Source organism: Vigna unguiculata, chromosome 3, assembly GCF_004118075.2.
Source record: "Vigna unguiculata cultivar IT97K-499-35 chromosome 3, ASM411807v1, whole genome shotgun sequence".
Lineage (NCBI taxonomy): Eukaryota > Viridiplantae > Streptophyta > Magnoliopsida > Fabales > Fabaceae > Vigna > Vigna unguiculata.
Window position 1 is genome coordinate 55,233,044 of NC_040281.1, and position 25,803 is coordinate 55,258,846.

Genomic DNA, 25,803 nt, shown 5'->3' on the forward strand with positions numbered 1-25,803 from the left:
CATTTTTTTTAAACTTACTAATCAATCTTCTGTTTGTTATCCAATGAGATGTAATTCTTACATACCACAAATATGTGAGAAGCTGCATATTACTTCTTGTATAATTATTAAAAATTTACTAATGAATCTTTTTTTGCCATGCAATGGAATGTACTTCTTATATACCATGAATTTCATTATAAGTTTCACAAATCAACCCTTAATGCTTGCACTAGGTGGCTGACTTGAACAAAAAAATAGATAAAATCAGAACTGCGATCTAAGTTGCGAAATATGAACAAATGAGTGGGGAATGCATATTAGTTTTTGTACATTTTTTTTAAGCTTAGTAATCAATTTTTTGTTTGTTATCCAATGGGATGTACTTCTTATATACCACGAATTTATGAGAAACTGCTTATTACTTCTCGTATAATTTTTTAAAATTTACTAATCAATCTTTTTTTGTCATGCAATGGGATGTACTTTTTATGTACCTTGAATTTAATTATAAATTACACAAATCAACCCTGATTGCTTGCACTAGGTGGCTGGTGTGAACAAAAAAAAGGTAGAATCAGATCTGCGATCTTAGTAGCGAATAATGAACAAATGAGTGGGAATTGCATATCACATTTTGTACATTTTTTTAAACTTACTAATCAATCTTCTGTTTGTTATCCAATGGGATGTATTTCTTATATACCACGAATTTGTGAGAAGCTGCGTATTACTTCTCATATAATTTTTTAAAATTTACTAATCAATCTATTTTTGTCATGCAATGGGTTGTACTTCTTATGTACCATGAATTTCATTATAACTTACACAAATCAACCCTTACTGTTTACTCTAAATGGCGAATAGCGAACAAATGAGTGGGGAACTACTTATTACTTTTTTGTACTTTTGTTTTTAAAACTTACTAATCTATCTTCTGTTTATTATCCAATGAGATGTAATTCTTATATACCACGAATTTGTGAGGAGCTGCGTATTACTTCTCATACAAGTTTTTAAAATTTACTAATCAATATTTTTTTGTCATGCAATGGGATGTACTCCTTATACCATGAATTTGATTATAAGTTACACAAATCAACCCTTATTGCTTGCACTAGGTGGCTGGCTTGAACAAAAGAAATAGGACAAATCATATCTGCAATCTAAGTAAGGAACAATGAACAAATGAGTGGGGAACATCATATTACTTTTTCAACAATTTTTTTAAACTTACTAATCAATGTTCTGTTTGTTATCCAATGAGATGTATTTCTTATATACCACGAATTTGTGAGGAGCTGCATATTACTTCTCCTACAATTTTTTAAAATTTATTAATCAATTTTTTTTTTGCCATCCAATGGGATGTATTTCTATTATACAATGAATTTGATTATAAGTTACAGAAATCAATCCTTATTGCTTGCACTAGGTGGCTGACTAGAACAAAAAAGTAAGTAAAATCATATCTGCAATCTAGGTGGCGAACAATGAACAAATGAGTGGGGAACTCCATATTACCTTTTGTACAATTATTTTAAACTTACTAATCAATCTTTTGTTTGCTATCCAATGATATGTACTTCTTATATACCACGTTATCTGAAATTATTCTTAAAATTAAAACTAATACAAATTATAAATTTATAAAACTAAAAGAAATTATAAATTATAAATATATAAAATTATGGAATATGAAATAAAGATATATAATTTTATAATATTTTTAATTTTTATTAGCCTTAAGAATAACAAATCTTTTGACTCTAAACGTCGTCATTATGGTAGTTTGTAATGATCTATCATGTGACAATGTGACAATATTTAAGTAGGTTATAATGTAAGTCACATAGATAACCAAAAAATCTAACCGGGAGAGGTTCAATTAAAAAGTTTTGAAACTTTAAAGATTCAGTAGACACAAGTTTGATAGAAACTCAACTAAAAGTAGAAATGTAGAAAACACATGTGTATTTTTTTTTATTGTAAATAATCATTTCAATTTTAAAAAAAACTAAATTGAAATAAATAATAATTTAAAATAATAAAAGGATAAAATAATTAAATTTTGATTAACTATCATTTGAAAGATAAAAATTGAAATGTAATAATTTCACTTTAAAATAATAGATATTTAAAAGATAAAATTGAAAAGAAAAATATATATACGAAAAAGAAGAATTCCGTTTATATATAGATAGGTATAGACGTATAATGTTTTAAAAATTTATATTTTTAGAAAATATATTTTGTTGAATGGTGCCTTCGCCCATTTATTATTGAGAGAATAACTCTTATTCCATAGTTAAATCTACAAATTTAACAAAGCAAGCTCTCTATTACGTGTATAATCAAATTACTACGTTTTAGTTTTTTAAATAAAACCGAACTCAGCTAAAAGAATTTATTCAACTCACCAATATAAGATTTTGAAAAAATTATTTAAATTGAACATGATTATTCTGGACCTATCTCTCTCTTTTTTTCCACATCTCAAAAGCAAGTATATCCACAAACAAAATCAAGCTCATCCTTAAATAAATTTATAAAAGAAAAAAGAAAGAAATTCAATATTCTCAGTATTGTCCCACCAAACATTATATAATCATTCTACGCATTGTCTATTTCAGAGGTAAATACATGAAGTTTGATATAAACCACCTCAAAGCATCACAACACAACACTAATATTCCATTATAAAAACACAAATGAAGATAACCCGGTGTAAAAAGTTTAGGTAAGTAAATGGTATTGCAGATTATTATATTTAGTTATAGGATCTGTGTTGTTAAAGCACTGACATTTTGAACATATCTTTCTATTCTACTATTTCACTATCTTGCATTTATTGTACAGTAACTCACATATCACGTTTTAATTGGACCCTCCACCCTGCAATCCTCAAGTATAAATTGTCATATAGTATGATATGACAATTAATTATGTACAAGTCGTAATTTTTCTGATTCGCTATTATATTAGTTGAAGGTGAGAGAATGCATACATATACCTTCTTTCGTTTTAAAGCCCACTTAAATAGCTAACATTTATTTTCTGGGTATACACAGTGGGCTCTGTCTGGTGGGCCAGGCCCATGTGGTCGCCTTATCTGAAATACGAGTTGAAGGACCAAAACTTGCAGAAATCACAAGAGAAAAGTGAAGACATGACGGTTCTTCAGTGGATTCAAATTAATAATTTAATAGACAAGGACCGGTCACTGAAACAGCAGCAAAAGGGAAAATGATAAAGAAAACAAGGAAAGAAATAAATATGGAAGTTCCTTCAACGGAAAAAAAAAAAATCTAATTTAATTTGTGACATCTTGACTGATACATAAGACAATGAGTAACGTCAGGTGTTTGAAGTAGAAGGTGAAAACCATGGTGGATAACATAAACTATAATGAACTGCGTTTCTCATCATATTTAATCAACATAAAGTAACCTAACACGTAATTTTGTAATTTGATAGCTTCCACCAAACTAATAATTAAGAATTGAAGCAGACATTCTAGTATATATGTCAGTGGCTACAAGTTGGATAGTACTAGGTAACCGAACATATATAGTTTATGCTGCAGGTGCGTAGTCGTAACTACCGTCGTCGTCGTCGTCATCACCCTCCATAGAGATAACCGGGACAAACCTCACAAAATCTCCATGCCCGTGGAAACCACTTTCTTCAATGCGAGTTGCATGATCATCGTCGGCATGTTTGTTGCAGGCAGTGAACGACATTTTTGTAAGATGGTGGAGGAAGAAGGAGAGGAATGGTAGTAGAGAATAAATGAGTAGTGGTGTGTGTTGAGTTTGAGTAGAGAAGAGAGTGGGTGGTGTTTATATAAAGGGAAGGGTGAGTGTGGAGCTCGTTTTGGCGCGAGGAAGGCACGAGGGAAGTGTGTGGATTTATGCTTGGGGTGTGAGGAAGACCCGGTCCAAGGATGTGTGATGCTGTGTTGACCAGCCACGTTGGAATTCTTGTTCACACAACTCAGCAACATGTTGGTTTTGTTGGAGCTTTGGAGGGTGACAAGGGTCGTTTAAAGTGTAAGATTAGGGTGGCAAGGGTTGGTTTAGGTTTGTGCTTTGTGTTTTAATACTCTACTTAGGTACATGTTTATATTAATTAATTAGCATGGAATCTTTATCGTTCTTTACGTGAATTAGTGGATTTTTTTTAGTGTTAGCTTCTTTCCCTTTTTGGCCTTTCTGTTGTAGCCACTGGACTGTGGCGACAAGGGGAATTAGTTCGATTTCATCATCTGTTATCTTCACCAAAAGCATCTCTTCAAATTAATTAACTTTTCCTTCTGCCTTTTATTATTCATATTATTCATAAATATGACAACTAGATTGTTAATAATAAGCATCGTAAAAAGTTTCATCAAAGCTGATTTTTTTTTTATTGATCGATAATATATGATACCAGTAAAAATATGCGTTTGAAACTACATGTCTAAGAAGTTACCTTTTGCTTAATTAACGACTTATTTCAGGCAAGTCATGATAACTCTTAAATAAGAATACATTTAACTTAAATTTTCATGGCTTCATTTAACTCTTGAATTTGTACAATACGATGACTTGAGATAATAAATATGACGTTTGGTCATAAAGTTGTGCAGCATATTGATGTTTTTTTAGGATATTTATTAAAAAAAGATTACATAAATCTAAATATGATAGAAGTGTAATTTATATAAAGAATTAATATTATTTTTAATCTAAAATCTTAAAATTATGAATTTATAAATGTTTTTTAGAACTTACAATTCCATTTGGCCATGTCAAGGAAAAGCTGGTGATCTCACGTCACATAATAGATTGAATTGCTTCGGATGTCTTCAAATTTCCCATTAGGTCATCAATTTGGAAACTGTCTTATGCTGCCAAATTCTCTACCTAACCTTCCAAATACGTCAAATTTGTCTCGGAAAAAAAATGACAGTACGGCTTTAAATTTCAATACCGGAAATAAGATTAAACTATTGTTCAAAACTTAAATTAAAGTGAGTTATAAGTTTTATTTTGATTAGAAATAGATAAAATAGATACTGTATAAGGAGAGATAGATAAGTTTTATTTTGATTAGAAATAGATAAAATAGATGAGTTTTATTTCACATAAACCTATTTATCTTTATTATCTTAAAATGTTGATTGAAAATAGTATCTTAGTGTTGAGAATATTTATTAATATCTTTTTCTATTTAAATTAGTTTTTAGAAAAATTTTCAGTTTTAAATATATGGTTCAGTTTTAGGAAATTAGTTATTATTTTAGATTAGGAGTGAGATATTTTAAATATTTTATACTTAATATTTTGTTATATTTTGCTCTATATATAGGATATATCAATAAAATACAAAAACATGTTTTTCTGTATAACATATCACATATATCTCTTATATCTTATATCTCATATTATCAAAAGCCCTAAAAATTCCAACACTTAGTATTTTATATGAATTTTTTTTTCATAACTTATTGATTCTAAATTTCTATGATATATATTTTCTTTGAAAACCTAGCAATTGTAATATATAAATGATTACAAAACTTCATTTATATTCTTAAATAATAAACTAGCACAATTTTTTTTACTAATATTAGCATTAAACTAATGTTGAATTTATGTTAGCATTCCTTAAATAATTGGTAATTCAGTTATTTAATTATTGATATAATTATAATTGATAATCTCATTTGAAATTATTTCTGACTAATGCTAACTATTGATGTAAACGTAAGGTGTGAGATATTTGCAACAATTTCTCATATACGTATGCTATATATCATGGTACAATTAACGTAGCTCCTTCGATTCTCAGCTAAGAAGATAAATTAGGTTATATATAATGCATTTAAGAACGCTCTAAACTATGGCATACATATAATGTTTCTTCTTCCTCAACTTTAGTCCTAAATAAAGAAGCTAGGGTTTTAATACATTCGCAGATTAACTTGTGACAGGAGCACGAATTGTGGCCAACATCTCTTATCTTTTAAGCTGCAGGGGCATAATCATAATCACCGTCGTCATCGTTATCATCATCATCGTCAGCTTCGAACATAGTCATGAGTTGGTACGCAAACCATTCTTGATCACAGTAAACATTATCTTCGTCATGCGAAGTTTTGTGAACCAGAGATCCCATTTTGACTTCGTACAGAAAAGAAAAATTAAAAGCGAAAGGATGGTTTATAATGGAAAGGATAATAATGTAAGAAAAATATGAACTCGCTTGGTTAATTGATTGAGGGTGGTGAGGTATATATATAGTGATTGGAAGCTTTTAACGCTAAGGTGAATTGCTTTAGAGGTTCTGGAGGGAGGAGATAGGCACGTGGAGAAATGCGCCTTAACGTTGATGAGTGCGCGTCAGACACGAGAGAACAAATCCTAGGTGGCATATTACGAAGCACTTGCTAAATCTCATAAAGTTAACATATCGAATCTATGGTAACATGGAATGGTTTTGGAAGGTAGTGGGAGAAGAAGAGTGACGACATTTGAGTCTGTGTCTACAGTGTAAAAGGATTAAGGTTCCGAAATCAAACCCTAAACCCATGCATATCGTTAGGTTTACAAAGAGATTTTACTGGAGAGATATAATATCACCTGAGCTCAATCACATCAAACATTGACACCACTCTCAATTCAAAATTTTAAGATAATGGATTTATGAGTTTTTATTTTTATATAATATTTTACTATCTCATTTTTAGCCAATGTAAGATTTAGACTCATACTTAGATTCCAAACAATTTCTCCCTTAAGTGTGAGTAAGTCTCTTCAACTACATTGGTACACTCTTCCTCTAGCAGAAACATTCCCAACCAGGAGTACTATTCTCTCTTTTGTTCCGAAATCAAACCCTAAACCCATGCATACCCATATTTTTCACCAATTAGTTATTTGGTCCTGTCCAATGATATTTTTATCACTAAACTTTATCGCCAAAAAGAAGCTGATACCCATTTTGTAGAAAACAGAGTGGAGGATAGGGTGATTTAAACTAAATCTGGAAAAAGAAAAAAGGGTGTATGATGGCATACCAAGGATAGCTTAACAACCCATGACGTGTCTCCAACATTTCTCACCCTTTTATGTCTCTTATGTACTTCCTTCAACTAAGTATTGTTTGGTATTATAAATAAATAAATAAATTTATAAGACATCAATTAATAATATACAAATTTTATTAGTTACTCATTTGACGGGAGAGATTAACTAACTAACCTAATCTGTCAAATTTTAGCAGGCTGATGCACCGTCCCGCAAACAACACTCATTTTATTCCTATAATCTAATAACATAACAATAGTTATACTTTTTATCCAGACATAAATAATAGAGTTTGAATTATAAATAGATGAAATTGTAAAATAACTAAAAAAACAATTTTTTTTACCAATTTAAATATTATTATTATCATTATTATTATTGTAGGTAAATTGTCTACTAATTTGTATACTTGAGGGGAGATGTCAATTTTTCTTTTCATAAATCAGTTGACCTTTAAGTATTACAAAATTATTTTCCATTAAGAAAAAATCTTGTTATCCAAAATGGACTTTGGTACGAAATAATTTTGAAAGATAAATATAATTCGAGTTCTAGAATGGATCAAGAAAACTCATAACTACATCGTAAAAGGACCCCACGAATGTTTTGTTTTACTCAGAAAAAATAGGACACGTAACGGAGTTCAACGGCGAGGTGGCACTCTGCACGAATGATATTAAAGAACGGATAGAGAAGGGAAGCTAAAAGAACCCGTAACGGAGAAAAGAAAACAGAAGCTGCAAAATCCTTTACGGAAATACTGTTCAATCGGAACAAAATTACAAAACTATTTATCGGTCCAATAACAAGGTGTACAGTGCAATAAAATCAAACAAAATGAAAAATACTTGTAAAAAATAAAATCCTATAATATATGTTTGAACAAGTATTGAGGAAAGTAATATTTAGTTTAAATAGGGAGTTCCTTTTTCCTAAACGACTCTGTGGAAACAGACAATTCCATACCTAATTCAATGATATTTTGGCCACTAGATACTTCGAGGAAAATTTATTTTCAGTTTTGATAAGTTTTAGGTAGATTTAAAGATAGCTAAGTATCATTTTGATTTATTCTTTTATAATTTTTTAATCCTATTCTTTACAAATTAAGAAAGATAGAATCTGTTTGAGGGTAAGGTTACAAACTCTTAAAATATGGACAAAATATTTATACCTGACGAATAGATGAAATATTGGTAATTTAGTATGAACTTTTAAATGAATAATTTAAAAAAAATAAGAAAATTCATTTTCAAAACAAACATAACTTAAAAATAATTTAATATGAAACTTTTGGTTCAAATAATTGAACTACATATATTAGAAGTTTAGTTTTGTTTACGATGTTTGACCTGTTATTTTAGTGACTTAAAAATTGAATCAGATATATATACAATTAAAAAATAAACATAGATAAAGAGTTTAATATGATTGAAAGATACTTTTAGGTTAAGTAAATAACTATGTTTTTATTGTATATAAAATTTAATTTAGTCCTCTATTTTAAAAAGTTGAAGTTAATCTCTTTAAATAAATCAATGTTAGTTTAAATACAGCTATAACTCTGGACAGCACAAAACTGCTTTTAAGTGGTTTAATAATTGTAATTACAAAATTGTTGCTGTAATAATTAAAAAAAAAAAATCAAGTTTCAAAATTGAACATGAATTACCATTTTCCACACATTTTATGGACAATTCATATATGAGAGGTAGTGTTGGGTCTATCCCAATAAAAAATCATATAGTAAAAGTGCGTTGAAATAAATGGATGGCATAATCCGCTCAAGATAAAGCAAATAAAGTCATTTTCTTTAGGTGTCTAAAGAAAAAAAAACATCAAAAATACTTTTTTTACTATTAATATTTTTTATTAAATTAATTATAATATTATATTTAAGAAAAAAAATTCAAATTAATTATAAAATTATGTTTAAGTAAAAAAAATGTCTCAAAAAGAATATTTATTACTAATATAGTTCTATTAAATTAATTATAAGTTTACGTGTGAGAATACAAATTAATTAAATTATTATTAGTGTATGTTAATTTTTATTGGTATTAAAATTATATTTAATGAGTTAAAACATTTTTTGGTAAATTATAACTTTTGTTTATGGAAAAGATAAGGATGAGTTATCTTTATATTATATAATCAATTTTGATTCTATTTTCTTCTTTCATCTTTATGTGACTTCTCTTGTCTCACCTTATTTTTTTTTCTATTTGAGTTATCTTTTAAGATTTTGGCATATTGCATTCCTTAAATCTCATGTTGTCAGTGTGTACCAATCTTTTCATCTTCATTTCTAGTTAGTATATTTTTTTCTTTCTAGTTGTGTTGGTGTTGTTTTCATCTATTTATTAGTATTTGTATTAGAATTAGAAATGCATTTCTTTTGTCCAGTTTTATTTTTGGTAATTTTATATTTATAGGTTTTTAGAGTTTTTTTTTGCATATATTTTGACTAGAAATGAAAATTTTTCTACAAAACTATTAATTAGATTAATGTTCAGTACTTTTTGTGGATAATAAATTAATTGAAGCATAATTCAAAGTTGGGTTTTTGTAAAAAGATAATTCAAGTTTAGTGAAAAAAATACTTACTATAAATTGAAAAGAACAATAATTTTTTAATTATTTTTATTAATGAATCTTAAAATAAACTCTGGTAGGTTTGTGAAAAAGTAGAGACTTGAGATTAGAAAGAGATTTGAGACTTAAGACAATACAAGTCTACTATCAAGTTTACTTTCCTAACAACCACCAGACCCAGATTTTATTGTTGTAACTCATTCATTTTAGGATTAAACTCTCGGAACATCCTTGTTTTTTTATCCAAAATCTCAATTGGCTCATTAGATTTTAAGTCATCCCAATTGGGTCCTCATTTTTGTTAGTGCATCACGGACAATGTTAACTCTGTGCCACGTGTCAGCTTATAGCTTTCTCTATTTATTTATTTTTTATTGAAAGCATAAACGCAGAATATGATCCTATTATTGATTCTGACATCTTCATGCACATAATCACACTTTTACGCACATAAACGCACATTCATGTACATAAACATAATATAAATCATAATATTGATTCTAATAATCAATCATAAACTCAAATAATATCTCATAACCATACTGATAATCATGTTGTAGATAGTAAACGGAAGCGTACCTGAATTGGCCATAATGATAATATTAGAGCACTCCTATATGCGCAGTGATCTTCCTCCTGTAGAGCACCTTGATTTCCCTTTGATTTTCTCTCTTGACGGGGATAGGGAGAAAGGAACAGGAAGAGTATGTTATGACTCTGTGTGTGCTCTCAGAAGAGGACCACGACCATTTATAAACTGAATTACTTAAGTTTTAGTATTTCTAATTTGGCCCCTCATCAAATTAGAAATTACTAAGTGGTCTCTACATAATATTTATTTTCATGACATATGCCTTTAGCCAAATCTTTAATTTAGTCAGATCACTTTATTATTTGGCTTTATAAATAATGGCCCTAATCCCACTAGTCACAAATATATATGTCCTTCAACCTTATAAATGTGTTAGACTTTATGAGCTCAAAATTGCCATTATATTACTCGAGCATACTCCAAAAGTCTCGTCCATTGATTATATCAGTATGTAGAACCAAACCAATTTTTCATTGCATCAAACGCAACTAAAACCAACAATGATCATTAATTCTGACACAACCAAATGACATGGATTCATCATGAAATGTGTAGCATGAAAAATTATGTGAAGGTGATCTGTATATACACATCTATTTTCAACTGGTCCAAACTTTAACTTAATGAGATCAATATAAAAACTTAATGTACAAAGTGTAAAATTAAAACAACATATATAAATAACCAAATATGTCTGAAAGTTTAATGTATGCATACAAGAAATTAAACATAGAACATAAAACATATAAAAATGATTATCTCCCACTAAACCTCAGATTCCTCAAATTGTAAAACACTCATGTAAGCAACATGCTCATGAAAAGACCTTAAGTGGAAGTCCTTTAGTTAGAGGATCTGCAATCATGGAGTTTGTCCCTAAATGTTCTATGGAAATCTGTCCACTCTGTACTCTTTCTTTAACAACTAGGAACTTAATGTCGATGTGCTTCGACTTAGTCGAGCTCCTATTGTTGTTGGAATACAATACAACTGATTTATTGTCACAATATAACTTAAGTGGTCTTTCAATGCTTTCCATAATTTTCAGTCCTGTGACAAAATTTCTCAGCCATATCCTGTGATTAGATGCCTCATAGCATGCTACAAATTCTGCTGCCATGGTGGATGAAGTTGTAAGGGTTTGCTTGACACTACGCCAAGAAATCGCGCCACCTGCCAACATAAAAATGTAACCTGAAGTAGATTTTAAGCTATCTTGACATCCTGCAAAATCTAAGTCAGAAGACCCAGTGATCTCCAACTGGTCTGACCTCCTGTATGTGAGCAATATAATCTCTTGTTCTCTTTAAATATCTCATGACCCTCTTTGCTGCTTTTCAATGGTCTATTCCTAGATTGCTTAAGTATCTGCCTAGAACCCCAACTATGTATGCTATGTCTGGACGCGTACATACTTGGGCATACATCAAACTCCCTACAGTTGACGCATAAGGAATCTTCATTTCCTCAATTTCCAAATTTCCCTTTGGGCACTGATTGAGACTGAACTTGTCTCCCTTAGCAACTGGAGTATCCCCGGATTTACATTCATGTATGTTAAACCTTTTAAGAACTTTATCGATATAGCTCCTTTGTGATAATCCTAGAATACCCCGAGATCGATCTCGGTGTATCTGAATTCCTAATACAAAGAGGCGTCACCAAGATCTTTTATTTCAAAAATTTTTGACAAAATTTTTTTAGTTTCGTGCAATATGCCTATATCATTAGTGGCAAGCAGAATGTCATCAACATACAAGATCAGGAAAATAAACTTGCTCCCCTTAAACTTGTGATACACACAATCATCAACAAGATTCATCTCGAAGCCAAATGAGGGAATTACTTGATGAAATTTATGGTACCATTGACGGGATGCTTGTTTTAGTCCATAAATGGATTTAGTCAATTTGCAAACCATATTCTTTGGATCTCCCGACACAAAATTTTCTGGTTGCACCATATAGATCGTCTCGTCAATGTCACCATTGAGAAACGCCGTTTTGACATCCATTTGATGAAGCTCCAAATCATAATGTGCAACAAGAGCCATAATTGTCCTAAAAGAGTCTTTTGATGAAACTAGAGAAAAAGTCTCTTTAAAGTCAATCCCTTCTTTTTGAGTAAATTCCTTAGCTACAAGACAAGCCTTATACCTCTCCACATTACCGTTAGAATCCCGTTTGGTCTTAAATAACCATTTACAACCAATGGGTTTCACACCTTCTGGTAATGGGACAAGTTCCCAAACCTTATTGTCTTGCATGAATTTATACTCTTCCCTCATTGCTATAATCCATTTTTCTGAATTAGGATCTTGTATGGCTTGACGGACGGTGATTGGGTCATCTTCCATCACACCATTGTTAGGATCTTTATTTTCTTGGAGAAATACAACATAATCATCTGAAATGGCACTTCTCCTTTCTCTCATGGATCTCCGCAAAGGTGCTGGCTCATGAAGCATAGGTTGTTGAGGATCTTGAGTTTGTTCTTCATGAACAACCAAATCATCTTAAGTATGGGGTTCATCAGCAATGTTTTGTGGAGGTTCCAAACTTACTTCATTAAAAGTAATTGTTTGAATCAATTTTGGAATTATTACCGATTCTTCCTCCAAAACAAATTTCCTAATCTGATTCTTCCCCCTAAACTCAATATCCTCAAAGAATGTAGCATTCTCTGTCTCAAAAATTGTCTTTAATATGGGATCATAAAATTTATATCCCCTAGATCTCTCAGAATAACCAATAAAGTAACTACTTACTGTTCGGGAGTCCAATTTCTTTTCATTTGGCTTATAAGGCCTTGCCTCAGCTGGACAACCCCACACATGGAAATGGTTTAGACTAGGCTTTTGCCCAATCCAAAACTCATAAGGTGTTTTAGTAGCTGCTTTAGTTGGTACTCTGTTTAGAATATAAGTTGTCGTCTTTAGTGCCTCTGCCCAGAGTGACTCTGGTAAGGTGGAATGACAAATCATACTCCTTACCATATCCTTAATAGTCTGGTTTCGTCTCTCAGCTACACCATTCATACTGGGTGATCCCGGCATGGTGTACTGTGGGACAATTCCACACTCCTCTAGGTACCTGGCAAAAGGTCTTGGACGTTGTTCACCTGATCCATCATACCTGCCATAGTACTCACCACCACGGTCAGATCTAACCGACTTAATTCTTTTGTTGAGTTGATTTTCAACTTCAGCTTTAAAAGATTTGAACACATCCAAAGACTGTGACTTTTCATGAATAAGAAATAAGTATGCATATCTTGAGTAATTGTCTATGAATGATATAAAGTATTGTTGACCATTCCAAGAAGGTGTAGGAAATGGCCCACAAATATCTGTATGAATCAACTCTAAGACGTCTGAAGCTCTATATGCACCTAATCTCTTCGCTTTGGTTTGTTTGCCCTTAATGCATTCAACACAAACATCAAAGTTTGTGAAGTCAATGGACTTTAAGATTCCATTTGACACAAGTCGTTCAACTCTATTTTTAGAGATGTGACCTAAGCGCTTGTGCCATAATGCTCCTGATTGAGTATTGTCAATTTTACATTTAGTACCATGAGATTCTGTATTGAGGGTTTCATTATAGGTGGTCACAGTATCAAACAAATCTAGATTATCATAAGCCAAAAGTGAACCAGTTCCAACAATATTTGAATTAAAAGACAAACTAAATTCATTGTTTCCAAATGAACAAGAATAACCGGATTTGTCCAAATAAGAAACTGAAATTAAGTTCCGTCTAAATGACGGCACAACAAAAGTGTCTTTCAAATCCAAATAAAAACCAGTACATAATAATAATCTAAAATGCCCAATAGCCTCCACCTCCACCGATTTGCCATCTCCAACATATATCCATCTTTCAGAATCAATTGGCTTCCGGTAGTTTAGGCAACCTTTTCTTTGCACGCCAAGCATGATATTTGGCACATTTCTTCTTTACGTGTCTAGTCTTATTGCAAAAGAAACATTTGCTTTCCTGAGATTGTTTCTTTTGTTCTGGACCCTTAGCAACTTCCTTCTTGGGATCCTCCGATCTCTTTCTTTTGCCCTTAGCCTGCTTGCAAAATAAGCACTTTCTGTCTTGTCTTGCTTTTGTCTTTCCTCCTCTTGCACACAATATGAAATGAGCTCATTAAGAGACCATTTATCCTTTTGACAGTTATAAGATACTTTAAACTGATTAAACTGTGCAGGAAGAGAAATCAACACCAAATGAATGAGTAAGTCTTCTGAGATTTCAAGCTTTAGTGCCTTGAGTTTGAAGACAATATTAGACATGCTCATAATATATTCCCTAATATTTCCTTTGCCTTGATATTTCATGGAGATCAAGTTCTGAAGAAGAGTACTTGCCTCCGCCTTATCGCTTAGCGCTTCTCAATCTCAGCAAGGAATTCTTTAGCAGTTGTAACGTCTTCAGAAACAGTGCCCCTAAACACCTCTGGGATGCTGCGCCTAATGATCATTATGCTCATGCGGTTTGAGCGATCCCACTTCTCATGATCCCTCCTCTCTTCAGGAGTACTCTCCGCCGTAGGAGTAGGGGGTTCCTCAGTCCTTAACGCAAGATCCAGATCCATGCAGCCAAGAATAATTTCAATATTCTCCTTCTAGTCCTTAAAATCTGTTCCATTGAGGATCGAAACAGAATTCACATTGGCAGATACAAAAACAACTGAAGTTATATATATATATATATATATATATATATATATATATATATATATATATATATATATATATATATATATATATAACACAAGAGGAATAACTTATTATGCTCACATAATAAAATAAATCATTATAAAAATATTCAAATAATGGTTTAACCCATCACAAAACACCCAATGCACCATTAATATCAAGTCTTTGGACAGTAATATCAACTGCTAGGGGTATCTGGTTGTAATGATCAAACATTGATAATAAAGCACGTCCAACAACAAACTAATCTTTGGATTAATTTATTATCGACAAAGCAAATCTTTCTAATTATCACATGTTTATCATCACAAGTGTATATGCAATCCAGCCAAATATTAATCTTTCTTTGGGCCGATCAATACTCGCATGAACGTACATAAACACCAACATTTAAAATTTTTCACGAACTATTTACTCAAGAGAGGTCACTTTGGTGACTTCTTGATTCAATTAATTCATTTAAAATGTTAAACTAAAACCAGAATTTGATTATTTATTTATTCCAAAACCAAATATATTTATTTTATATATTAAACAACCAAAAAAATATATAAAATAAATAAAATTATTTATATTCTAAAATATAAATCCTTATGTTCAAATGTCTTGAACCCGAAATTCAAAATTAATTAAAATAATTTACTTCAATTAGGGTTTTAAGAAATCCTAGGATTCTCAATTTGGGATTTTTCCCCCAAAAACAAAATTGGGATTGGGTTTCAGAATTAGGGATTTAGGGTTCTGAATAGAAATTAATTAAGTTAACAAAAAATAAACATGAATCAAGTATGGGTGGCTCTGATACCATATGAAAGCATAAACGCAGAATATGATCCTATTATTGATTATGACATCTTCATGCACATAATCACACTTTTACGCACATAAACGCACATTCATGTACATAAACATAATATAAATCATAATATTGATTCTAATCATCAATCATAAACTCATAAACAATATCTCATACCCATACTAATAATCATGTTGTAAATAGTAAACGAAAGCGTACCTAAATTGGCCATAACGATAATATTAGAGCACTCCTATATGCGCAGTGATCTTCCTCCTATAGAGCACTTTGATCTCCCTTTGGTTTTCTCCCTTGATGGGGATAGGGAGAAAGGAACAGGAAGAGTATGTTATGACTCTGTGTGTGCTCTCAGGAGGGGACCACGACCATTTATAAACTGAATTACTTAAGTTTTAGTATTTCTAATTTGGCCCCTCATCAAATTAGAAATTACTAAGTGGTCTCTACACAATATTTATTTTCATGACATATGCCTTTAGCCAAATCTTTAATTTAGTCAGATCACTTTATTATTTGGCTTTATAAATAATGGCCCTAACAGATTTAATTATGTGTTATATATATATATATATATATATATATATATATATATATATATATATATGCATGACCCAAAATTACTAACATTTATTTCTTTTATTTTTTTGATTTTTTTTAAAGCAACTGTCACTTATCAAAGTAAGGTTATGTCACTCGCACGTGTTAAATTAAGGTTTTGTCACGTGTCCACTCATAATTTTTTAAATTTTGTAAATGTTTATTTTTTTTTCAATTTAAAAAAAAAAATCTACCGCATGTCAATTTAAGATTCTGCCACATGTCATTGTTATGTGAAAAATTTTAATTTGGTCCATGTATTTGTTATTTTGTCTCAATTTAGTCTCAATTTTTGTTTAAATTGGAGCAATTTCATTCCTTCCAAATTGAGACTAAATTTAACTTTTATATAAATATTACAATAATATTTTTATGATAACAGATATTTTTAACTAAATTAAGTTCATCTAAATTTATATTGTTTATTGAACTTTATTTGAAATTTGTTTTAAATATTTATATGTCAATAATTTCTAGAAAAATATGTTAGAGGTTGTGTAAAAATAACAACTTTATAAATTTTAATGTAAAATTTTAAAACATTTTTTTAACAATTACAAAATTAAAATGTTTGTCTAGAAATTATTAAAAGATATTTTAAATAAAGTTCAATGCAAAATATAAATTTAAATAAACTTAATTTAGTTAAAAAAATTTGTTCAAAAATGTCAAGTTGGTCCTCTATTTTTTTAGTCTCAATTTGGTCTCGAGTTTTTAAAAATTGATGTAATTTGATCATTTCATTAAATTTCTTAATGTGGAGCAAGGATTTTTCATCAAAATTGACATTAGGATTATGTCAATTACACCAACAAAATAAACCATCTTTAATTTTGATGAAAAAACCTTGATCTGATTAAAAAAATTTAACAAAAGAAAAAAACAAATTGCATCATTATTTCAAAACTCGTGACCAAATTCAAATTAGAAAAAAACTAAAGGACCAACTTGATATTTGTGAACGAAAATATGAACCAAAAGAGTAATCCCAAATTTTTTATATAAATTAGTAAAAACATTGTATTTTTCGTATGATAATAAAAATAATAAATTATAATTATTGTTATTATTATAATTATAAAATTAAATACAAATATTTTTATAATTTTACTATAATTAATTTTTATTAATAATGAATAAGTTTAAAAAAAAATAGTCAAATTTAAAAAATGGTTAAATTCAACAAATGATCACTTAAAAGGTAATACTAATAAAATAATTATTTTTATTTAAAAAAGTGTTTAAAAGGTAAAATTGAAAAGTAAATATGTACAATAAAGAAAAGGAGTTTCTTTAGATATAGATATAGATGTATAACAATAATTTTAAAATATCAAATTATATAAAATATATTAAAAATATTAAAATTTTAAAAAATATATTTAAAATTACATATTAAATTATATAGATATAAAAAATTTGGAGGGGCCATGGCCCCCCTTTGTCATATAAAAGGTCCACCGATGCTTGTTTGGAAGTGGTGGTTGAAAAAAAATATTAGTCATTTATACTTTGGAACATGTTTTTTTGTTGGAAAATAATTTTACTTTAGTTTGTTATAATTTTTTATAACGAGTAGTTCCTTAGAGTCTTTTAGGACAACAATGTCGATGCTAACATTTTTGTAAACATATATAGTTTAAAGTTTTTCATATCATTGTGGTGATAAATTAGCTAATTTGACTTCTATTTACACAGAACATTATAAGTAGTTTAATATTTACCTTCATGTATTTATTTATATTTTTTTATAATAGGTACTGCCTATATTTCGTGATGTATAATTTCTATATGATGTGATTCTCATGTTTTGTAATTTTTTTAATAAAAATTTTATATTATGACAAATTATTGATAAATTTTGAAATGTCGTAACTAAGATGTCAAAACTCATAATGATGTCTAATATAAATTTATTTGAAATTTATTTTTTAAAAAATCATGTCAAATTTTGTGAGTTATGAATATATTTTAATATTTTTTTTAGCTCTACATTGTTATGACTGGTTTTTTTTCCACTTATTGAGATTTTTCTTAGTAAAAAGAACAAACTACTTTTATAATTATTTTCGAATACACGGCAATCAATTATACGTACAGGCTATATTTACAAAAACTAGTTGAAAAGCTAACTTAAAAGGTAAAAGTTAGCTAACAATTACAAAAAGCTAATTAAAGGGTAAAGTTGGTATCTGATAAAGAAATGTTAATAAACTAACTTATTATATTATAAATCTTCAATGAAGTTATTTATTAAGGTAGTTTATAGATATAAAATGAAAAGGATAGACATGTTAATGTTAATTTTTTTTAGCTTTTTCTTACGAAATCAGTGATTTTAATTACATTATTTAACTTTTAATTATATATATATATATATATATTAAAACATACTTTATATAAAAAAGTACAAAAATAGGATTTAATAAATAAATTTAACATAGAATATAAAAAAATTAGATAAAGTCATTTAAAAGTTATTATTATGTTAGTAGACCAAGAGGAAGACACTTCGGCCTAAATGTCCGCATAAATTAAAGTGTTAAAGACATCTAGACTAAGTAATACAGTGTTGGACGAAACGCTCAAATATTTACTGAAGTAACAGGATAGATCACAATTAAATAATAACGAATTAAAAATAAGGATAATGTTAATCAATATCCTAACGATAGTGAATAAGGTATAGTTAATGAATATTGAATTTTGTAAAAAATTCACATGTAATTGTAATATTAAATGAATAATATTAGTGCATTTTTATTTTATTTGGAGGAAAAAAATACCCTTCAGTGTTATATATTTTATAATTGATATTTTATTTGATATAAAAAAATTATAAAATAATAAAATAATTATATTTTAATTTGTTAAAAATTAAAATATAATTAAACACAAAAAAAATAAATTAATAGAAAATAAAATATTGTTTTGTTTTTTTCAAACATACAATATTATGTTAATTATTTATTTATTAAAAAAACAAATGATATTTTATTTTTATTTTTATTTAATTTTTCTGGGCTTAATTATATTGTAATTTTCAACAACATTAAAATATAGTTATTTATTATTTAATTAATTTGTATCAAATAAATTATCAATTACAAAATAAATAATACTTGTGGTTATTTTTGTCTTTTAAATAAAGTAAAAATACACTAATAATTACTAAAGTTATTGTTCATTTAGGGTATTGGTTAGCATGACTCTAAAAATAATTAAGTAAGTTAGGAAAACCTTAAATAAGGTAAACCATTAGATCCTAAGTCCAAAAAATAAGGTCATGCATGTATTATATATAGTCACTGTTCACCAGGTATGCCACTTAATTTATTTATTATGATAAGTTATTGATTTGGATGTCAAAGTGTTTTTTTGCAGATTTCATACCAAGAATATCTAAATCGTATCAGAAGAGAACATATCAAATAACTAGTAGAGAATATATAAATTTGAAAAATGAAAAAAATAATGTAATACACATGAGTTTGGATAGATCTCGACCCAAAAAAAAAACAATTACAAAATAATGAAAATAATATTGTTAAATTAACAAAAGAATTGTTATCAAACATTGTCAATAAAGACGTTTAACTAGAAAATTAATTATAAGAACGGCAACAAATTTTGAAAATCAGCATGACAGTACAAATTGATTAAAATTAAAAAACTTAAAACTAGAAAACTTACATAATTTTTTCCCCACATAAATTTTACACGTTTATTAATACATTTTTTTCTTTTCTTTTGTTCTTTTAAGAGGCATTTATTTCAAATTTTGTTTCTGCCGCTGGTTCATATCGGTTAAATGATAAATTGTTTAATAAATAGCATATCGATTACCGACTAAAATCAATACGTATATTTCTTTTTTTTCTCTCATACTAAATTTTATTTTAGTTTTATTTTTCTCCAATTGAATCCGTAAATTTTAGCTCTTCCAATTGATTTTTTATGTTGGGAAGTTTGTTTTTCTTTTTAACTTTCTACTATCGATTTTTATATGGGTGGAGGATTTCGTGTGAAAAATATTTAGGATTTCGGATTGAAAAAATACTTAAAGTTGGCATCTTTCTTTTAGGACTTTTTAGTTATACATGGAGAACTACCATTCTGTTTTGTAAGTGAGAATAAAAGTAGATATGATAAAAATATTTGTGTTTGAAATTATTTATGGATAAGATTTGTTATGGATAATAAATTTAGGTATCCACATTAACGGATAACATACAGTTTAATACTTATTTATAAACGAGTCGGGTTTGGTAAGTAGGAGTAAAAATAGATATGACAAAAATATTCGTGTTTGGGAATATTTATGGATAAAATTCGTTATAGATAATAAATGAATACTTTAAATAGGTACTCGCGATAACAAATAACATATAATTTAATACTTGTTTATAAGTGGATCGGATGTGGATATCATACAATTCATACCCATGAGTATCCATTATATGTGAAAGATTACAACTAAAATTTAATTTATATTTAATTTAATTTACATTATATTTTGTAATTTTATTTTAGATTTTGTTTTAAAAATCTATAATTTTTAAAAAAATATTGGCATGTATCAATGAATACCCACAAATATTTTTTAAATGTATATTCGATGGATAATGGAATGAGTAACAAGTTAAATATTCTGTTGTGAATCAAGAAATAGGTAGGCACTATTTGTGTCTGACCCATTGTCATCCTTAAATAAGAATTGATTAGAGGAAGAAGGAAGGAAAATACGGTAAAAGAGAAAAGAAAAAAAAAGGTGATGAGAAGTAGAAGGAAAGAGAAGAAAGTAGAGATAAAAAAGAAAAATAATAAAACAAAACACCTGTCCAAATTAAAAAATGAATAATATATTGAACATGACATTTTTTAAATGATTTTAAGGTAATTTAACATAAACTGTCACAATAATAATTATTTTTTAAAATAAAAATTTAATTAAGTCAAAAAATACATGAACCGAACTGAATTAAAAACTTATATATCACTAAATTATTATTTAAACTAATAACATCAGAATCTCTTTTCCATTCCTTATATTCATTCACTCACTTTTTCTTACGTTCTCTCGCCAATTCAAATACAGCTTTGGTAAAAAGTTATAAGAAATATATATAAAAAAAGACAAAGGTAGAAAGAGAACAAAAAAACATACGACTTTAAAATAAAAAAATGAGTAAAATATTAATATTTATAATCTTTTAAATAATTTTAAGTTAATTTAACGGAAACAGTTGTATTAATTATTATTATTTTTTTAAATAAAGATTGAATTAAGTTAAAAATACAGGAATCAAATCAACTTAAAAATTCTAATATATGACCAAATTATTATTTAAATCAAATTGTTAAAAAAAACTTATCAATCTTATTCAAATTCAAAGTTAATAATTATATTGAGTTCATGCTTCCATTCTCTATTACCATACTCTCAGTCACTCATACATCCACCATGGAAGTAAATTTTCCCTCACAAATCTTTCCACCAACATAATTCCGATTAAATCCATCAATTTTAGGATTTAAGATTTAACCCTAAATGCCAAACACCAACACCCAACCAATTCAATTGAGCTCGACCTTCACATCACAATCTTCACCATCATATCCATCTAATAAACTCTTACTTAAATTATATATATATATATATATATATATATATATATATATATATATATATAACAAAAAACAGATCTGTTACTACATAAATAATTATTTTATTAAAAGCTAGAAGGGGAGAAAACTTTTTTATTAAAACAATATACAAAATTCAGAAGTTTACTCTTAAAAGAAATAGTTAAGTCGAACTAAAAACAGTGTAATCGAGTTGTCTTAAGGGACTTCTTCCAAATCAACGGGTGACAAACTAATCCAACGTGCAATATTGTGATGGATTAAATTTTAATATTGTCAACAAATTTTAAAGCACTATACAAATTGAATATAAGTTTTAATTAATTATACAAATTGTAGTGATTATGAGTCGAAGTGAGTTAACATGGGTCGTTGGTTGTTTTGTTCTCGCGTTTCTCATGTATGTCCCTGTTACTGTACTGTTACTGTAGACAATGAACATGCCATGCCCATGCTTTTCGCGATTCCTTTCTCGCACCCATTATTATCACGCACATTATTTATTTCAATTTAAACCCTCCCAATCTCATTCTTTCAAAGATTAAAATTCATTAAATCCTAATCCCTGCTTCTATTATCTGTCATCCTCTCACTCTCTCTCTCTCTACGTTTGTATTTATTAATAACTACAATTATTCTTCCCCCTCACCTTTTTTTTCTTTCTTCCTCTCTCTGCTTTACAATCAACGTCTCTCTCTCTCTCTCTCTCTCTCTATTCGGCCTACATTCCTGGGATCTGTTGGTTTTGCTTTTCAAGGTTTGATTTTGGGAACTGGGTTTTCTCTCTTTGCCTGATTCAGTCTTCCCATGCTTGCAAAGTCTATTGTGTTGCTCATACCATTCATGTTTCAGTTTTTTAATGTTTTCTTCCTACTCTTGGAGAATCTAAATCTTGCTTTTTAGTGAATGCCTTTTGCTTTTCTTTATTGTTTAGCATAATCGCTTCTGGTTGTAATTTGCATGAACGTGGATGAATATGTATAATGTTGAACTGTTAGTGGGTAGTACTCGGTTTGCTCTGTGGAAAGAACAAGAGGGGTTGTGCTTGTAAACATGGGTGTGTTTAATAAAATAAAATTGGGCTTTGCTTTCCTACAGTTCATATTGTGTGTATCTGGCCTTTTCAATTTCGCTAACTTTGTTGTTTTCTCCACACTGACAATTTTCACATTCACCTGATTTGTTGAGTGTTCGTTCACTCAATGCATCTTAATTAGAGAAACAAAGCTTTATTATTAGTGGAAATTCTTACTAAAAGGGGTTTTTTTGGGGGCACTATGTCACCGTTCTGAGATGTTGTATGCTTGAAAACCTTTTTGTTATCATGTTCTGGTTATGGCAACTTACCTAACCAATGCAGATTCAAGTTTTGAACAGGGCAAAATGACAGATGCAAGGCAAGGTACAGCATCGATGGCTTCTTCGTCCCGAAGCCTTCCTGATTTCAAGAAATCTATTAAGCTGAAGTATGTGAAGCTTGGTTATCATTACCTCATAACTCATGGAATGTACCTTTGCCTCACCCCTCTTGTGGTGCTGATTGCTGCTCAGCTCTCCACCTTCTCCTTCCAAGACTTTTATGATATTTGGGAGCATCTGCAATACAACTTGATATCTGTTATTCTCTGTTCCACTCTCCTTGTTTTTCTATCAACCCTTTACTTCCTCACTCGTCCTCGGCCAGTGTACCTTGTCAATTTCTCTTGTTACAAGCCTGAAGAATCTCGGCGGTGCGCAAAGAGGACATTCATAGACCACTCCCGGATGACAGGTTCTTTCACTGAGGAAAATCTTGAATTCCAGCGGAAGATCCTTGAAAGATCTGGCCTTGGGGAGACCACTTACCTCCCTGAAGCTGTCCTCAACATTCCTCCCAACCCTTCAATGGAAGAAGCTAGGAAAGAAGCTGAGGCTGTGATGTTTGGTGCCATTGATGAGCTATTAGCCAAAACCTCTGTAAAGCCTAAGGACATTGGGATTCTGATTGTAAACTGTAGTCTGTTCAACCCCACTCCATCACTTTCGGCAATGATTGTCAATCATTACAAGCTTCGGGGGAATATAAGGAGCTACAACCTTGGTGGAATGGGTTGCAGCGCAGGGTTAATCTCAATTGACCTTGCCAAAGATCTTCTCCAGGCCAATCCCAACTCCTATGCATTGGTCATCAGCATGGAGAACATCACGTTGAATTGGTATTTTGGAAACGATCGATCGAAGCTTGTTTCCAATTGTTTATTTCGTATGGGAGGAGCTGCAGTTCTGCTCTCCAACAGGAGCTCCGACAGAAGAAGGTCCAAATACAGATTGATCACCACGGTTCGCACTCACAAGGGTGCTGATGACAAGTGCTTCAGCTGTGTAACACAAGAAGAAGATGCCAATGGCAAGATTGGTGTCACTTTGTCTAAAGATCTGATGGCTGTTGCCGGTGATGCTTTGAAAACCAATATCACTACACTGGGACCTCTCGTACTTCCAACATCAGAACAGCTTCTATTCTTTGCCACGTTAGTTGGGAAGAAAATTTTCAAGATGAAGATCAAGCCTTATATTCCAGATTTCAAGCTGGCTTTTGAACATTTTTGCATCCATGCTGGTGGTAGAGCAGTTTTGGATGAACTGGAGAAAAACTTGCAGTTGTCTCCTTGGCATATGGAGCCATCAAGGATGACACTTTATCGTTTCGGAAACACATCCAGCAGTTCCCTTTGGTACGAGCTGGCTTACACTGAAGCCAAAGGAAGGATCAGAAAAGGAGACAGAACATGGCAAATCGCATTTGGTTCTGGATTCAAGTGTAACAGTGCAGTGTGGAAGGCTCTCAGGACCATCGACTCTGCTAAGGAAAAGAGTCCTTGGATTGATGAGATCGACCAGTTTCCGGTGGATGTTCCTAGAGTATCTTCATTTTAAACAATGCAATTTTAAATATTTGTGTATTACACTATCAGCATTAGGTGGCAGTTTCTGGACTACTGAAATTTTCCTGCAAAGTTGTTGTAATACATTGCTAATTTCAGAGTATTGTAGGATTTTCATTAGGACAAAACTTAGATGTATTGCAGTTATTAGGTATTTCTGGTTTTATTTTCTTTCAAGAATTAAAGGTTCACCTTTAATTCAAGGCTTAATTGGGTCTTGTTGTCCTCATGTTCAGAATAAAATCCGTGTTTGTCTCTCTAATTTCAAACAATAATTTTAATCTCTTAAATTAAAAAAAAAAAAAAAAAAAAAAACATTTTTAGTCTTTGAAGTAATATGGCATTAATGGAAATGATGAAAAGTGGGGACTTGGTGCTGTGAGCATTGATATCCACATCCAAGCGTTATATCATCAGTTCTGTTAAATGTCTACCCTCTTTGGATTGAAATGATTTTTTCTTCATTTTGTAAATCTAATAGCGTATTTATCCCAAATTTCATGTTAAAAGCATAATTAAGTCTTTCATGTTAAAAGCTTAATTAAGTCTCAAACTAAATGCAAACCTTTATTGTGCAATGTGTCTGTTCTGATGGTGTTTTTGCTGCAACCCCTACTTGATGTAACCTGTCTCTAGTAAAGCACAAGCACTGATGCAAGCAAAAAAGACATCCAAAGACTTTTGAAAAGGGAGAATTCCTCCTGGTTTAGACGAGACTGTTGTTTCAACATTCTTCTGATTGGATAAAAACGAAAAATAAATTTAACTCTTGTTGATCTTGATGAAGAAAAAACCTTATAGTTTTGACTAACAATAAAAGTTTTGTGAATGTCAGAATAAATGCTTGGAAACCT

The 25,803-nt window shown here is 29.8% G+C and overlaps 1 protein-coding gene across 3 annotated transcripts; it reads left to right on the forward strand.

The window, feature by feature from the left end:
- Positions 1-22,560: 22,560 nt before the first annotated feature.
- LOC114178266 (3-ketoacyl-CoA synthase 11-like) lies at positions 22,561-25,218 on the forward strand. Of its 3 annotated transcripts, none has more exons than XM_028064078.1 (2): positions 22,561-22,782; positions 23,393-25,218. In XM_028064078.1, exon 2 carries the CDS (start codon positions 23,409-23,411, stop codon positions 24,939-24,941), a length of 1,533 nt encoding a protein of 510 aa, XP_027919879.1. In that variant the 5' UTR covers positions 22,561-22,782; positions 23,393-23,408; the 3' UTR covers positions 24,942-25,218. The 3 variants fall into 3 exon arrangements, with proteins under 3 accessions (XP_027919879.1, XP_027919880.1, XP_027919878.1); XM_028064079.1 differs by having other exon boundaries at positions 22,582-22,782; positions 23,386-25,218; XM_028064077.1 differs by having other exon boundaries at positions 22,584-22,782; positions 23,403-25,218.
- Positions 25,219-25,803: the final 585 nt, after the last annotated feature.